Raw genomic sequence first — 17237 nt, 5'->3', positions numbered from 1 at the left:
CACTGTAGGCCTGACACACCCGCTTGAAGACAAGTAACTGCTATTCAATCTATAACAGTGAAAAACAAATTTTGGTTTTAAAAGCACGCTATAGAGACACCAGATATGATTGGCAATGTGCACTGGAACAGTTCTGGAGAGCACACGCTGAAGGAAGGACTGACAGAGCCGCTTGAAGGACACTGACTGGCTGCTATTAGCTTACACTAGAAACCTTTTTTCTTTGTAAATGCACGCTATAGAGACACCAGATATGATTGGCAACTGTCAAAGCACGCTGGCACAGGTCTGCAGAGCACACGCTGAAGGAAGGCCTGACAGAGCCGCTTGAAGGACACTGACTGGCTGCTATTAGCTTACACTAGAAACCTTTTTTCTTTGTAAAAGCACGCTATAGAGACACCAGATATGATTGGCAACTGTCAAAGCACGCTGGCACAGTTCTGCAGAGCACACGCTGAAGGAAGGACTGACAGAGCCGCTTGAAGGACACTGACTGGCTGCTATTAGCTTACACTAGAAACCTTTTTTCTTTGTAAAAGCACGCTATAGAGACACCAGATATGATTGGCAATGTGCACTTGAACAGTTCTGCAGAGCACACACTGTAGGCCTGACACACCCGCTTGAAGACAAGTAACTGCTATTCAATCTATAACAGTGAAAAAAAAATTTGGGTTTTAAAAGCACGCTATAGAGACACCAGATATGATTGGCAATGTGCACTGGAACAGTTCTGGAGAGCACACGCTGAAGGAAGGACTGACAGAGCCGCTTGAAGGACACTGACTGGCTGCTATTAGCTTACACTAGAAACCTTTTTTCTTTGTAAAAGCACGCTATAGAGACACCAGATATGATTGGCAACTGTCAAAGCACGCTGGCACAGGTCTGCAGAGCACACGCTGAAGGAAGGACTGACAGAGCCGCTTGAAGGACACTGACTGGCTGCTATTAGCTTACACTGGAAACCTTTTTTCTTTGTAAAAGCACGCTAAAGAGACACCAGATATGATTGGCAGCTGTCAAAGCACGCTGGCACAGGTCTGCAGAGCACACGCTGAAGTAGGGCTGACACCCAGACGCTTGCAGACAACTAACTGCTCTTCTATTACAGTGAAAAAAAATTATTTCTTTTAAATCTAAAGCTTAACCTATTGTAAAAACAGATATGAGTGGTGGCACTGACTTTGCAAATGGGCAAGGCATCCAACCTTACACAGAAGCTGGCAGGCAGGCAGGCAACTGCTCTTCTATTACAGTGAAAAAAAATTATTTCTTTTAAATGTAAAGCTTAACCTATTGTTAAAACAGATATGAGTGGTGGCACTGACTGTGCAAATGGGCAAGGCATCCAACCTGACACAGAAGCTGGCAGGCAGGCAACTGCTCTTCTATTACAGTGAAAAAAAATTATTTCTTTTAAATGTAAAGCTTAACCTATTGTTAAAACAGATATGAGTGGTGGCACTGACTGTGCAAATGGGCAAGGCATCCAACCTGACACAGAAGCTGGCAGGCAGGCAACTGCTCTTCTATTACAGTGAAAATTTTTTATTTCTTTTAAATGTAAAGCTTAACCTATTGTTAAAACAGATATGAGTGGTGGCACTGACTGTGCAAATGGGCAAGGCATCCAACCTGACACAGAAGCTGGCAGGCAGGCAACTGCTCTTCTATTACAGTGAAAACAAATTATTTATTTTAAATCTAAAGCTTAACCAATTGTTAAAACAGATATGAGTGGTGGCACTGGGCAAGTGGGCACAGTATCCAATGTGAACTTCACACAGAAGCTGGCAGGCAGGCAACTGCTCTTCTATTACAGTGAAAAAAAAAATATTTTAAATGTAAAGCTTAACCTATTGTTAAAACAGATATGAGTGGTGGCACTGGGCAAGTAGGCACAGTATCCAATGTGAACCTCACACGGAAGCTGGCAGGCAGGCACCTGCAATTACATTACACAGGAAAAAAAAAAAGCAGCCTGATGTTATAGCCCTAAAAAGGGCTTTTTGGGGTGCTGTCCTTACAGCAGAGATCAGATGAGTCCTTCAGGATTGTAGTGGACACTGAATACCCTAGCCTAGCTATCAATTTCCCTATCTAAGCAGCAGCAGCTAAACTTTCCCTCCTCTCACTAAGCATGCAGCTTCAGAATGAATCGAAAATGGATGCTGGGAGGGAGGTTGGAGGGTGTGGAAGGGAGTGCTGCTAATTGGCTGGAATGTGTCTGCTGACCGAGAGGCACAGGGTCAAAGTTTGCCCACTGATGACGAATAGGGGGCGGATCGAACTGCGCATGTGTCCGCCCGCCGCGGCGAACGCGAACACGCTAAGTTCGCCGGGAACTGTTCGCCGGCGGACAGTTCGGTACATCACTATTTGTCATTCTAAAGGCATGCTAACAGCATGCAAAGCATCATTGGAATTGTAGTTTTACAACATCTGGGGATCTACCTTTTGGGCAGACCTGTTTTAATAGTGTTATGCTTCAGAGAAAATTCTGCTTCCATTTTGTAATCTTCAAGGGATGTTTGTAGGAATTCCTTAAATGTGTTTTTAAAGGTATTTGTCTTATTTTAGGCAGAGACTAACTGAGTGGTTCAACTCAAACTTAAGTTACTATGCTACTGAGTAATAAATACTCATTAACCATGACCTATTTTCTATATACTGTATTTTAAAGCTAAAAGAGCATTTTCAATAGATAAATATGAGTCTAAAAATGTACTCTGTCCAGGTGATATGCAGAAAAATAATAGACTGAAGATAGCAGCAACGTGATATACTAATTAGTGTGAGGAATACAGTTAGTTGTATTTGAGGAATCTATAAACTGAACAGATAAAGACAATAATCATATGATTGAATGTCAAGAAAATATTGATTTATGTAACCGAGGGAGGAACGACTCAGAACAAAATCAATATGTTGTTTAATTGTTGAACTCAGAGACAAAGAAAGAAAGTAGCAAGTGAGTCAATCCCATTTTTCCCCCCGTCCATTGTATGTCTCTTTTTTAAGTTGGGTTGGCGTGCACTTTTGTGTTTGGCCCAGATCCTCATTTGCACTGAAGGAGCACATTGAGATGAGTCACAATGAAACCCATGTGAGAGGGATAAGATAGACATGCACATATATACACAGGGCCAAAACAAACAGCTGTCTGGTCAACTGTTCGTTAACAGGACTGTATGTAGGACAAGAGATCATCATTTGCATCTTTTTCAGACTCCCTTAGCTTACAGCAGTATCTTCATATTCTGAACATCATGATGTTTGAGAATTCTTATTGCAATGTTTTGTGATAGGGAAACTCTAATACAATCACATATTTAAACATAGGCTCCCCTTAAGAGTCTTAGGAGTAAAATAAAGAAATTTCCATCACTTTTCATCTCACATCCCACAGGTCTCACCATGGTCACCACTCCCCCATTGCTGAGATTCTCAGGGATGATCATTTTAGTCAATCCAATGCTTGTCCATTGAGAAACATTAGGGATCCTACTGTGAATACACGAGAATCACTACACTGCACCAATCAGTATCTCCTTATAGAGAAACATTTTACTAATGCTTCTCTATGGTGAGCATTCAACATGTTCATGCAAAAAAGAAGGAACATGATAGGAAGCAACTCTAGGGGTTATCTGTGTGACAGTCATACGTGGTGTTCTTGAAGGGACACTATAGGCACCCAGACCACTTCAGCCCATTGAAGTGGTCTGGGTGCCTACTCCCATCACCCTTAACCCTGAGCATTACCTTGCAGGGTTAAGTCCCTCTAGAGGGACTTCCGGGTTCTTAGATGACTTTTGGTCATCTAAACGACACTCAACGTCCTCACGCTATGCATGAGGACTTCCAGTCCATAGGAAAGCATTGAATAACGGTTTCCTATGGGGAGATAAAAATGCGAGCGTGGCCACTGCCCCGCATGAGCATTAGGTCTCCCCCTTCTGCACCACGGGGTGGGCCTTAACAGAAGGGGAAGCTACAGTGCCAGGAAAACAAGTTTGTTTTCCTGGCACTATAGTTTCCCTTTAAGGATAAATGTAAACAATGCATTTTCAAAGAGTAGGCAGTGTTCACAGTTCACAGACTGCAGGGACAGGCTCTTTAGACCAAAACCACTGCATTAAGCTGTAGTAATACTGGTGCTTAGAATGTCCCTTGAATAATACACAGAAGCAAAAATACTTCTTCTACAAAATACAAATTCAATAAGTAATTCAACAAAGGGTTAGAGCAATTTTCTAAAAACAATCTACCCTTCAACTTAGCACTTCAGTTGTCTATTTCTTTTTTCCCACAACATTCCTAGTTTTTTTCTAAATGTATAATAAGGACTGTCATAAGAAAAAAAAAAAAGGATTTGTAATGAAGGGGTTCAGTAGCATGAAGTAGATGTGTTATACCTCTATGTTCATCAAACACCAATAATTAAAAACCTGCAGTTTAAACCATGACTGGAAAAATTAATTTGGAGCTCTCTACGAACTAATGACACACATAGTACATATCTTTCACTGCCTCCGTACATAATGTTTAGGTAAACAGATAAACATGGGTGTAACTTACCTCGTATGTACTGGTGATACCCGACCTGTAGAATACAGGTACAAAGAGTTCAGCAGAAAATGCAATTACAAAAGTATAAGCAATAATGAAGTATAGATAGTGCGCTCCAAAACGAACAACTTCTGCTGGTGCCCCCAGAACTGTAATTGCAGACATGAAGCTAGCCGTCAACGAAAGTGCCACTGGTCCACATGTCATCTGTTTTCCGCCTACCAAAAATTCACTGGAGGTTTTCTTTTTTCTCTCTTTAATTGCAAAAAAGATGCCAATTGACGCAGATATGACTAATAGTGCGGCAAACACAACATAGTCCCATACTGTAAAACCCTTAATGTCGGGTTTTTCAAATCTCGACATGTCTCAAGATTTGGTGCCAAGAGCTCAATGCCCAATATTTTAATAGAAAAATAATATTTAAAAAAAACAGTCTAAAAAAATCATTGGACTGTAAGAGCTTGTGGTAAATACAAATTAAAATCTGACGGAGAATTGTAACTTAAAGAGGAAATCTGAAAAAGGATGAATTGATGGTTTATCATAATTTAAATAATTTCTTCAGAATGTTCTCAGGTGAGAGGAGGAATAAAAAGTAACCAATAACAGTGCTCCATTGCGCATTATATCTCGATACATTTTATGATTATTTAGTTAACCATTACCAGAACCGCAACTAAAGTGAAAGGAAAATGAATTGGACGATGGACTTACATCTAGCTGAGCTAATCTCTATCTTTACAGTTACTCAAGTAGCTTAAACATGTTTTACCATCCAAATTAATCTCAACAACCCCTACATTTTTTCATGCTATGACATCAGAAAGATAACGGCAGGATAATTGCTAAAATACAAAAATCTGGTATATTCGAATATTATTCCGACATGTAGAGATAAGATATTGAATGATAAGAATATTAGGTACTGTTATGATTCAATAGTGTTGGACAGAGAATTGTGGAAGACAACTGCAGAATTAATTGGTAGTACTATGAGAGGTTTTATTATCTCTTATTGAATCAAGTTAAAGACAATTTAACTCTTACTTCCAGTTACTTATACAAATAGGGTTTTAGAATCAATTCATAATTAGAGTGAATGAATTGCACAATGAAATTGATTATCCTTATATGAAAAGTTGCAGCAATACATGGATTAGGTAGAAGTGATACTTAAAGGGACACTCCAGGCACCCAGACCACTTCTGCCCATTGGAGTGGTCTGGGTGCCAACTCCCACTACCCTTAACCCTGCAAGTGTAATTATTGCAGTTTTTTATAAAATGCAATAATTACCTTGCAGGGTTAACTCCACCTCTAGTGGCTGTCTACTAGACAGCCACTAGAGGGCACTTCCGGGTTTATAGCACACATTTTTTGTGCTATAGCGTCGCTGGACGTCCTCACGCTATGTATGGGGACATAGGAAAGCATTGAAAGCATTTTCAATGCTTTCCTATGGGGAGGTCTAATGCGCGTTATGTCTCCCCCGCCGCCGGCCGCGCATGCGCAATAGGTCTCCCCCACCGGAGGATGTCGGCGGGGGAGGAGTGTGAGCGGACCCTGAACCAGCACCGAGGGACATCGGTTCTGGATACAGGTAAATTACTTAAGGGGTTTTAACCCCTTCAGCAACCTGGGATGCGGGGTGGGAGGGAGAGGGGACCTGCAGTGCCAGGAAAATGGTTTGTTTTTCTGGCACTGGAGAGTCCCTTTAAGGTTTCTCTTGAGCGTCCTGTACTTGCAGTAGAGATTAAAGAGATTTTCAAGAAGTAGAATGTGTGAAGTTCCTTTAATTACAGGAGTCCGTGTAGATTATAGATACTGAAGAGAATGAGGTGAATGAGGTTTGTAGCAGTGAAACAAAGGAGCTCAGCGTGGAGTCCGAGGTCGGGTCAAAATAATTTAAGTTTGGCGCGGCTTGCCTATAAGGCAAGTGAGTAGAGCGTCATCATGATGAGAGAAGCTTACTTCTGAACGTGGAAGTAACTTCGGGGGAGCGGCGTCACGGTAATTATATGACAGGATCCCCTCTCAAGGGAGCACCCTTAGGGGTTTGCTATAATGGGGTTTATGAGGATAACGTTTGTGAAATGCGGAGACCTTTCTATGGGCATGAACATCGGTTGATTTCTCCCAGGTATCATCTTCACTTGAATATCCCTTTCATCTAATCGGGAACTGTAATGAATCATGATGACAACGTGAATCGAGAATTCTTTGGACTTCATATTCATCTTGACCATCAATGGAGATGGGATTAGGATTTCTTAGGAAGTTTCTGAAGATAGGATCAGACTTGTGAGGTTTGAATAAGGATACATGGAATACAGGATGTAATTTAGCTGAAGGAGGAAGAGTAAGTTTGACTACAGATTAGGTTATAATTCTTTCAATAGGGAAAGGCCCAAGGTAGAGAGAGCTTAATTTTTCGACAGACGATTTGATGTAATGTTTTTTGAACAAAGCCAAATCAGATAATTTACTTTGTAGGGCGGAGAAGGCCTCCTTTTGGCGTCTGAGAATTTTTTATGAGAAATCAAAGAATTTTCAAGATTAGTTTTCAATTTATTAAAAAGAGATTGAATCTTGCAGAGTCTATCTTTGATGGCAGGATTATGGTTTTGAATAGGATCTGATGGAAATACACGTGGATGGAATCCATAATTCACAAAAACAGTTCTAATGGTTGTCACAACAGTTGATTTAATCCATGACCACTCTGTATTATATTTTACATCCAAAAAAATCAAGAAAATCTTATATTGGTGCAATCTTCCTACTTGCATAGAGCAGTCAAGACAGAGGCATACCAACCATTGACCAAGATTCCAAAGTTATCATTATGACCATCGTAAAAAGAAAGGGGCATTTGGTTTGTAAATAGCAGACAAGGAAGGTAACCAACACAACATAGATATGCATTTCCTGGTGCTGGGAAAAGCATATTTTATTACATTAAGGCCGTAATACATTTAATAAAAAAAAGGAATTCTGCATACAACCTCGGTGAAGAAATGTATTCAACAAACATCCAACAGTTTGGCCTAGCATTATTTTGACAATAAAAACATATCTAGGGCAAGCTTTATCAAATCTGCCTTGATAAAGACACTATAGGGCTGAAAGATTGCATGGCCCACCTGTTGGATATTTGGTTGAATATACTTCCTCACTGTTGGCATATGGAGTTTTTCACTAACTAAATGTGTCAGAGATTTGGACAGAGTCTGGGTGTAAAGTGTACAGTAGGATCAGTGCTTAAAAACTTAAATAAAGGCAGCACAGCTAAAGGATAGGGCTCCCTCACAGACCCTATAGGTACAAGGAAGGAGAAACAGGTGACGCCACAGAGATAATATATATAATGAAATATAAGCAAGTAGTAATATAGAAATAAACAATGATATGTAAGACAGAGAGAGGGCAATAAAAATAATTGTTTGCTCTAGGTGCTATCCAGAGGGGGAACATGCACAAATTCACAAATGGAGGGTAATCGAAATGCCCTGCCAAGTGGCCTAGCTCCGCCTCTCTTGACAACCTGGCTGCCAATATGTCCTGTTTTCCTAAAACTGAACACAAGTTTCCTGAGAAAACTATAGATTTCAACAGAACTAATGGAATACAAAACCCCACAGTAAACCCATCCCACAATGTTGTCACTGCTCTATGCTGATGATACACCTCTAATCATGGACATGTCCTTTGGTTTCTCACTGGCAGCCTCCACTTTACATGACTCACCCTTACCCCCGGACTTGAGCAGTTCTTTACTTTCTTAAAGCAAGATGAGATCCCCAGAAATAAAAGCATTCATAACTAATTTTAAAATCTACACCACCTGCGATGGTGGAGCCAAAAGACTCCCTCCTTTTATCCAGCCAACATGGCAGGATGCCCACCGACTGCCTACTGAAATGACTTGGTATGACACAGGGTCATCTGCAACAGCCATACATTGCCATCCTACATCAATCCTTGGCCAAGATGAGATGATAAAGCTTGTCTTCCAGGGACCTATCCCGCTCCAACTTGTGTGGGTTATGAATACTCCTCTCAACCAGAGGCACTTCACAGTGACTCAGAACCATTGCTGACCTAAGTTCTTGCAATAGGAGAGATTCACTTCCCAAATCTCACAAGATCGTCACTGGCCTGTGATGTTGCCACATCACTCTGTCACTGTGTCATGATGTCATATGCATGCCCCGTTGAGGTCATGAAGGAGAAGGGCACCCGACCACCTCCTTCGTCAACATCACTTCAGCTTCGGGTGTTGGCACTTAGGATCATTTTCCAATCTTCCTACAACAGCCGCGACAGCTGTGCGTCTCGCAATCTAGACTTGCATCACACAGCTGGATCATCTCTTCTCATCAGTCTCCTCTTACTACTTCTTCTCCCTGGTGGACTAGGCAACAAACACGAAGGAGGCCGGGACCGTCTAGCCCTGCCTCCATGTAACCGGAATAGTGGACCAAGAGTGTTCCAGTAAAGGGGGCCTGCTTGGCACAGCAACTAAAATGTCCTGTGATGAATAGTCTTCATGTGATACCCTTTAAGCTGCTAGCATGGCAACCAAAGCCTCTCTAGAAACTGTAGTGTCCATTAATCCTAAGCTTCAGTAAGGTTTGGAAAAAGAAGCCAACACTTCACTCACTAAAACTCAGTTTGCCCCACGGCCCAGAAGACAGCTGAGGTGAAAATAGGTCAGCTTCACTAGACTTTCTTGCTGCCAACTGGTAAACCCACCCCTTACTCCCCTTTTATTAACTCACCAATATCTGGAAGCAATGGAAACAATGTATCTAACTATTAGCAAGGCCCCATGTGCAGCAGTTATGATCCCACTTCCCTACTGTCCGGAGGATGTCTTGTGATCAAGCTACTCTACCTAACTAATAGAGGGGTGCAGCAAAGTTCTGTTTTCCCCTCCCAACAGTCACCTGTGGGCAGCACTCTCTAAACTGTGCTAAGTAGCCTTGCAGAGCACTATACTACAGTACACTACTCTTCTTTCTTTTTATATTAGTTGGCTGTTTTGAAAAGCAGCTACCCGATGTCAAATTAAAAATAAGAAAAATAGTGCAAGTTTATTTATTGCAAATGGATATTGAATGCTTGACAAGTGCACCCTATCGGAGTTATTCACTAAAGTGAGAATATAAAATACATTTCAAATCTAAGACTAAAATACTGGGAAATGTAAATCAGCTACTGTTATTATTGCCATTTATATAGCACATACCTATGGATCTGTGAAGAGATATACGAGGGGCTAGAATTGGTCAGTGCTTTATAGGTATGGGTTAGCACTTTGAATTGACTTGATTTAAATCCCTCCGTACGTAATGCTCACTCAATCAAATTGTTTTACGGGTGTTTGCTCTAATTCCGTGCTGGTGTTTGTATTTCTGTAGTGAGACTGCAAACACAGCCACTTCTCATCCTACGATAAAGTTTATTGTCTGCAAACGGTATCGCTGCAGCCGAGCAACCAGGTAGTGCACTGAGCAAACACCGTGCAGGGAGACTGTAACTAAAGACTGCAACATATTGTAGATTGGTTGTTGTAACAGTGCTCACTAAATGTAGGCATTATATCAACACACAAATGTTGTTGTTTTTTTAACCCCTTAAGGACCGGACTGTTTTTGCAATGTTGTACATTTGCGACCAGGTCTTTTTTTACACTTTTGTGGTGTCTGTGTTTAGCTGTAATTTTCCGCTCTCTCATTTACTGTTCCCATACAAATTATATATTGTTTTTTTCAGGACAAAAAGGGCTTTCTTTACATACCATTATTTATATAATCTCATGTAATTTAATTAAAATAAAATAAAAAAATATGCTAAAAAATTTAAAAAAATACATGTTTTTTTACTTTTACTTGAAAAATCATTTACTCATCTGCAAAAGCGAATGAAAAAAACTGCTAAATAGATTCAAAATGTTGTCCTGAGTTTAAAAATACCCAGTGTTTACATGCTTTTTTGCTTTTTTTTGCAAGTTATAGGGCAATAAGTACAAGTGGGATATAGCGGTTTCAAAACATACAATTTTTAAATTTATCAATAGTGACATTGTAACACTATTATCTGTCATAAATCTCTGAAAAACACCCCACATGTACATATTTTTTTTAAAGTAGTCAACCCAGGGTATTCAATATGGGGTATGTCCAGTGTTTTTTAGTAGCCACTTAGTCACAAACACTGGCCAAAGTTAGCGTTCATATTTGTTTGTGTGTGAAAAAAGTAAAAAACTAAATTGAACGCTAATTTTTGCCAGTGTTTGTGACTAAGTGGCTACTAAAAAAGACTGGACATACCCCATTTGCAATACCTTGGGTTGTCTTCTTTTGCAAATGGTATGCCATCATGGGAGTAATTCTCATTCCTGGGCTACCATACGCTCTCAAAGGCAACGTAACCAACCTGGCCATTTTCAACGTAAAAATATGTGACCCATATATTTGACCCTGTAACTTTCAAAAACGCTATAAAACCTGTACATGGGGGGTACTGTGATACTCGGGAGACTTTTCTGAACACAAATATTAATGTTTCAAAACAGGAAAGCGTATCACAACAATTATATCATCAGTAGAAGTGCTGTTTGGGTGTAAAAAATGCAAAAAAAGTCACTTTCACTGACAATATCATGGCTGTGATATTTTTTACTGTTTTGAATCATTAATATTTGTGTTCAGCGAAGTCTCCTGAGTAAAACAGTACCCCCCATGTACAGGTTTTAGGGCGTCATAGAAAGTTACAGGGTAAAATACAGTGCTAGCACATTAAATTCTCCGGTCTTTCGTCCTGGGTTGGCAGCCAGGTCCCTCAAATTGCAATCAATAAAATTACTTAATTATGTAAAAATATTACATAAATACGCATGTAGAATTGAAATACATATGCATATTTATATATTTGAAGTCTACGTGTATATTTATATAATTATTTATGTAATTTTGTATATGGACATATGTATATTTTGTATTATTATTATTTATTTATATATACATAGATATATATACAATTTTGTTCTAAGTGTATTTTGATATAAATATATATATATATATATATATTAATATCAAAATACAATTAGAATAAAATTTCATATAGATATATAATAATTTTTTAATTTTTTATTATTATTTTTTAATTTTTTAATTTAATTTAAATTACTTATTATTTGTATTTTATAATAATATATATATACAATATATATAGTTATTATATATATTATATATATACGTGTGTAGTTTAATTATACGTGTATTTTTATATTAATATATGTACATATTAATATAAAAATACACTTGGCATGACATTATATATATGATATATAGACATATATTATATAGATATAATATGCCTATATGTCATATATATATATATACAAATATATAATATATATATTTTTTAATTAACATTAACTTTAATTTTTTTTTTGATTTTACACTAGCAGGGAGACTGCCTGTCAGCACAGACAGTCCCCCTGCAGGCAAAGACTAGGACACCTATTGTGACCATGTGGTCGCCCTGTTGGGCGATCACATGGCCACAGGGGTCCTAATCCGCCATGGGGAGACTGTCTGGGCTGCAGGCAGTCTCCCCACACCGGGACCAACGCCGATCGGCGCCGGGGGAACGACGGCGATCGGGTAAGTACATAAGACCGCTGTGACGGTTCAGGACCGTCAGCGGTCGGCAACGGTAAAATGCCGATGACGGTCCTGAACCGTCACCGGTCCTTAAGGGGTTAATATCCTCGTAACATTCCTTAACCCCTTCAGGACCGCTGACGGTTCAGGACCGTCAGCGGTAAAACGTGCGTTTGGACCGCTAACGGTCCTGAACCGTCATAACGGTCTGGGGCTACTTACCTGATCGCTGTCGGTCCCACGGCGGCGATCAGCGCTCCTCCCGGTCCAGGGGGACTGCCTGTCTGCCCTGGCAGTCTCCCCTCGGCAGATCAAGACCCCACGGCCATGTGATCACTCGATCACATGACCGCAATAGGTGTCCATGTGTCTGCCTGCAGGGGGACTGTCTGTGCTGACAGGCAGTCTCCCTGCAAGTGGAAAATCATAAAATAAAGTTAAAAAAATAGCAATCAGTGTAAAAAAATAATAATATGTGTTTATATATATGATATATATATACATGTATTATATCTATATATAATATATGTATATGTATCATATATATAATGTCATACTAAGTGTATTTTTATATTTATATATACGTATATTAATATAAAAATACACTTATATTTAAATTACACACGAATATATACAATATATATAATTACTATATATATGGTATATATATATTATTATAAAATACAAATAATATGTTAATAAAAATAAATAACAAAAATAAAAATAATTTTTAATAATTACAAAAAATGATATATATATAACAGCATTTTGATATTGATATATATATATATATTTATATCAAAATACACTTAGAATGTAATGATATATATATCTATGTATAAATCGATAAATAACAATAATACGAAATATACATATGTCCATATACATAATTACATAAATAATTTCATAAATATACACGTAGACGTCAAATATATAAGTATGTATATATATTAAAATTCTACGTGCGTATTTATGTAATATTTTTACCTAATTAAGTAATTTTAATGATTGCAATTTGAGGGACCTGCCTGCCAACCCAGGCCTGTGTTTAACCCTGTAACTTTCTATGACACCCTAAAACCTGTACATGGGGGTACTGTTTTACTCTGGAGACTTCGCTGAACACAAATATTAGTGTTTCAAAACAGTAAAACATATTACAGCGACGATATTGTCAGTGAAAGTGAAGTTTTTTGCATTTTTCACACACAAACAGCACTTTCACTGAGGATATTATTGCTGTGATACATTTTACTGTTCTGATACACTAATATTTGTGTTCAGCGAAGTCTCCTAAGTATAACAGTACCCCACATGTAGAGGTTTTATAGTGTTTGTGAAAGTTACAGGGTCAAATATAAGGCTTAATTTTACTTTTTTTTTTATGGAAATTTGTCAGATTGGTTAGGTTGCCTTTGAGAGCGTATGGTAGCCAAGGAATGTGAATTAGCCCCATGATGGCATACTATTTGCAAAAGAAGACAACCAAAGGTATTGCAAATGGGGTATGTTCAGCCTTTTTTAGTAGCCACTTAGTCACAAACACCGGCTAAAGTTAGCGTTTTTTGCATTTTTAACACACAAACAAATATAAATGCTAACTTTGGCCAGTGTTTGTGACTAGGTGGCTACTAAAAAAGACTGGACATACCCCATTTTGAATACCATGGGTTGTCTACTTTAAAAAAATATGTACATGTTAGGTGTGTTTCGGGGATTTATGACAGATAACGGTGTTACAATGTCACTATTGATACATTTAAAATATATATATATTGAAACAGCAATTTCCTACTTGTATTTATAGGCCTATAACTTGCAAAAAAAAGCAATAAAGCACGTAAACACTGGGTGTTTTTAAACTCGGGACAAAATTTTGAATCTATTTAGCAGTTTTTTTCATTAGCTTTTGTAGATAAGTAAAAGATTTTTCAAGTAAAAGTCCAAAAACATGTTTTTTTTAAAATTTTTCACCATATTTAAATTTTTTTTTGAAATACAATATATGACATAATACAAATAATGGTATGTAAAGAAAGCCCTTCTTGTCTTGAAAAAACAATATATAACTTGTATGGGAACCGTAAATGAGAGAGCGGAAAATTACAGCTAAACACAAACACCACAAAAGTGTTAAAATTGCTCTGGTCCTTAACGTACAAACATCGCAAAAACAGGCCGGTCCTTAAGGGGTTAAAAGTTGCATCTCCTACCAGTTTTGTATCTTTTTTCTCGAATTCAGTGCATGTGATAAAATTATATTTCCGCTTCTAAATAAAAAAAAATTAGATTCTGGCTCAAATGTGTTTTTATCCCCCCACCCAATTTGTATAAAAAATGAATCCCTGTTTAAAACAAATTGTGTCAGAAGTGGGTCAATCTACATAACTGTATTTCTTAAGCATTCCAGATCTTTATTATATATATATATTTTTTTTTACTTGTATGTGCTTACCATGAGTCCTGTTGTAAATAAACGACAATACATTTTAACGGAACTTTATAATAAATGCCATTATATGCTTTATAAATAAATGCCTTTGTTTCTGACTTGAGCAAGCCTTCAAAGCAAGTAAGGATACACGGCCTCCTGGCTGTCTCACGGACCTCTGGCAGGGTGCAACTCAGAAGTTGTATAAATCTGGAAACTGGCACTTTTATAAACTAAAAAAGAGGGGACATGCTTTTGACCTCTAAACCACTTTAGCAAGCTGAAGTGCCTTAGACATTTCCTTTAAAACCCCTTAAGGACACATGACAAGTGTGACATGTCATGATTCCCTTTTATTCCAGAAGTTTGGTCCTTAAGGGGTTAAAGGGACACTATAGGCACCCAGACCACTTCAGCTAATTGAAGTGGTCTGGGTGCAGTGTTCCGTTTGCACTTACTGCTGCCATGTTAAACATTCCAATTCCAGAGAAACTAGAATGTTTATACTGCAGCTCTAAGTCTGCCTCAAGTGGCTATCTACTAGAGAGCTTCCTGGATCGGATCGGACCTCATGCTCTGCATGAGGACTTCCCGCATCAGATTTTTCCCTATGCGAATACATTGATTCAATGCTTTCATATGGGGAGGGCCAATGCACGTACTGCATTTGCATGTGCATTAGACCACGCTCGTAGCGGGACATCGGAGGGGGCAGAGCATCAACCCAGCCCCGAGGGACATCGGCGCTGGGATAAGGTAAGTAAATAAAGGGTTTTTAACCCTTTATTTACCGGCTAAGCGAGGGAGGGTGGAGGTAGGGAGAGCAATAGTGCCAGGAATACAGCTTTGTATTCCAGGAACTATAGCATCCCTTTAAAATAAATAACACAGTAGAGAAGTAGTGAATGTATTTAGTTTGTTGTCAGTGAATCCATTCCAGAAATACATATCAGATAATTTAAGAAATCCGATATATTGATGTCTGGGGAATACAACGTGTTTTAGTCCTGCTCCTTCAAGAAGCACAATTCTTCTAGAAGCACATGTATGTAAGAAATATTTTTAAATTCTCTGAAACAAAGAACCAACTCATGTTTAATATTAATATCTACTTTATAAATAATATAAAAGCATTTCATACCAAGTGGACACATGAACCAAACCATCAAATGTTACCATTATAAAACTTATCAACATTCATTTTTATCATTTTTAGACGAACGTATGTATTTATCCAGTTGGGACGAATCCTGATGTTCAAGCAGTATTAATGTATTCATCAACTAAGTTATGGCACTATTATTATTTTAATACATTGAATTAAAAAAGTGAACTCTACTGGATCCTTTTCATACTTTTTAATAATTGTGTAATAAATGTCACTTGATTGTTATCAAAGATTAAAGTGTTCCTCTTGCGTACAGAAGCCCAGAACTGATACATTACATGATGTCAGATCTTAGTAATAATATATTCAGAAAGCAGTATAAAAAAAACCCAAACTATTCTTAAAACAGTCCATTTAAAATTGGCAAATCAACACCACAATATAGTCTAGAAAATGTAATGGCTATTGACAGCAAAAATAACTCCATCTCAATGTCCTTGACTGTAGTAAAACATACATGTTCTTCAGCTCCATACAAGAGAACATGAGAATCACTTACCCTCTGGTGATAGACCAAGCTAGGTCCAATATGATATTGTTTATTAAACCTATTTTTCATCTGGATGAAGTTGCAGAATAATTATTTGTTCACTCGTGCTCACAAGGCTGACACTTAAGTAGGTAATCTACATCGCAAAGGTGAAACATTAGAAATAAGGCAACGTACCTCGTAAGTGCTGGTAATCCCAGACCTGTAGAAGATCGGTATAAACAGTTCGGCAGAAAAAAGAACAACAAATGTGTATGCAATAAAGAAAATGCTAAAAGAAGCTCCAAAGAGATAAACCTCAGCTGGTGCTCCTAGAACTGTCACAGCTGACATAAAGCTAGCTGTTAGGGACAATGCCACGGGTCCACATGTCATTTGTTTACCCCCAACAAGAAAATCTGCAGAGGTTGTCTTATGGCGCTCTTTTATTGCAAAAAATATGCCAATTCCTCCAGATATGAGAAAAAGGGCTGCAAATACAATATAGTCCCAAGGAGAAAATATATTTATTTCTGGAGTTATAAATTGGGACATTTTTCTATCAAATTGCAATGTTAGTTAAAGCTAAAAAAAAAAAAAAAAATAAACTTGTTTAAAAGAGATAGGGCAGTGTCCATTTGCTTTATGATGAACATCAACATCCCACTTCCTTTTATACATTTTACTTTGTTGAGTTAACCATTACACTACCTTATGTTACTCAGTATTCCAAAATCTCTGATTGAAAACCAAAGGCTAAAATTAACCATGTGGGCATAGGGAGAAAAAAAAAGTTGTAGATTTTTTTATTTTTGTTTTTAAGAAACATTTACCATTTGTCACACATCTTTGATAAAAGTTTTTTTTATTTCTAAATGTTTAAAATCCTTCATATTTATTTTAATATATTTTGCT

General features: G+C 38.0%; 1 protein-coding gene across 2 annotated transcripts in view; it reads right to left on the bottom strand.

Annotated features, from left to right (window-relative positions):
* The window catches only part of LOC134579116 (sodium-coupled monocarboxylate transporter 2-like), a 64291-nt gene extending 47360 nt beyond the window's left edge, over positions 1-16931 (bottom strand). The window contains exon 1 of one of the 2 annotated variants that reach the window (XM_063438289.1): positions 16521-16931. In XM_063438289.1, coding sequence (XP_063294359.1) covers positions 16521-16877 — 357 coding nt within the window. In that variant the 5' untranslated portion in view covers positions 16878-16931. Of the gene's footprint in view, positions 1-4587; positions 4945-16520 lie in introns of those variants that run through there. The other variant, XM_063438290.1, reaches the window with a different exon arrangement.
* Between the last annotated feature and the right edge of the window lie 306 nt (positions 16932-17237).

The sequence above is a fragment of the Pelobates fuscus genome, chromosome 12, assembly GCF_036172605.1.
Source record: "Pelobates fuscus isolate aPelFus1 chromosome 12, aPelFus1.pri, whole genome shotgun sequence".
NCBI classification, from domain to species: Eukaryota; Metazoa; Chordata; class Amphibia; order Anura; family Pelobatidae; genus Pelobates; species Pelobates fuscus.
Note: the sequence above shows the minus strand (reverse complement) of the source record. Positions and strands in the feature narration are given on the sequence as shown.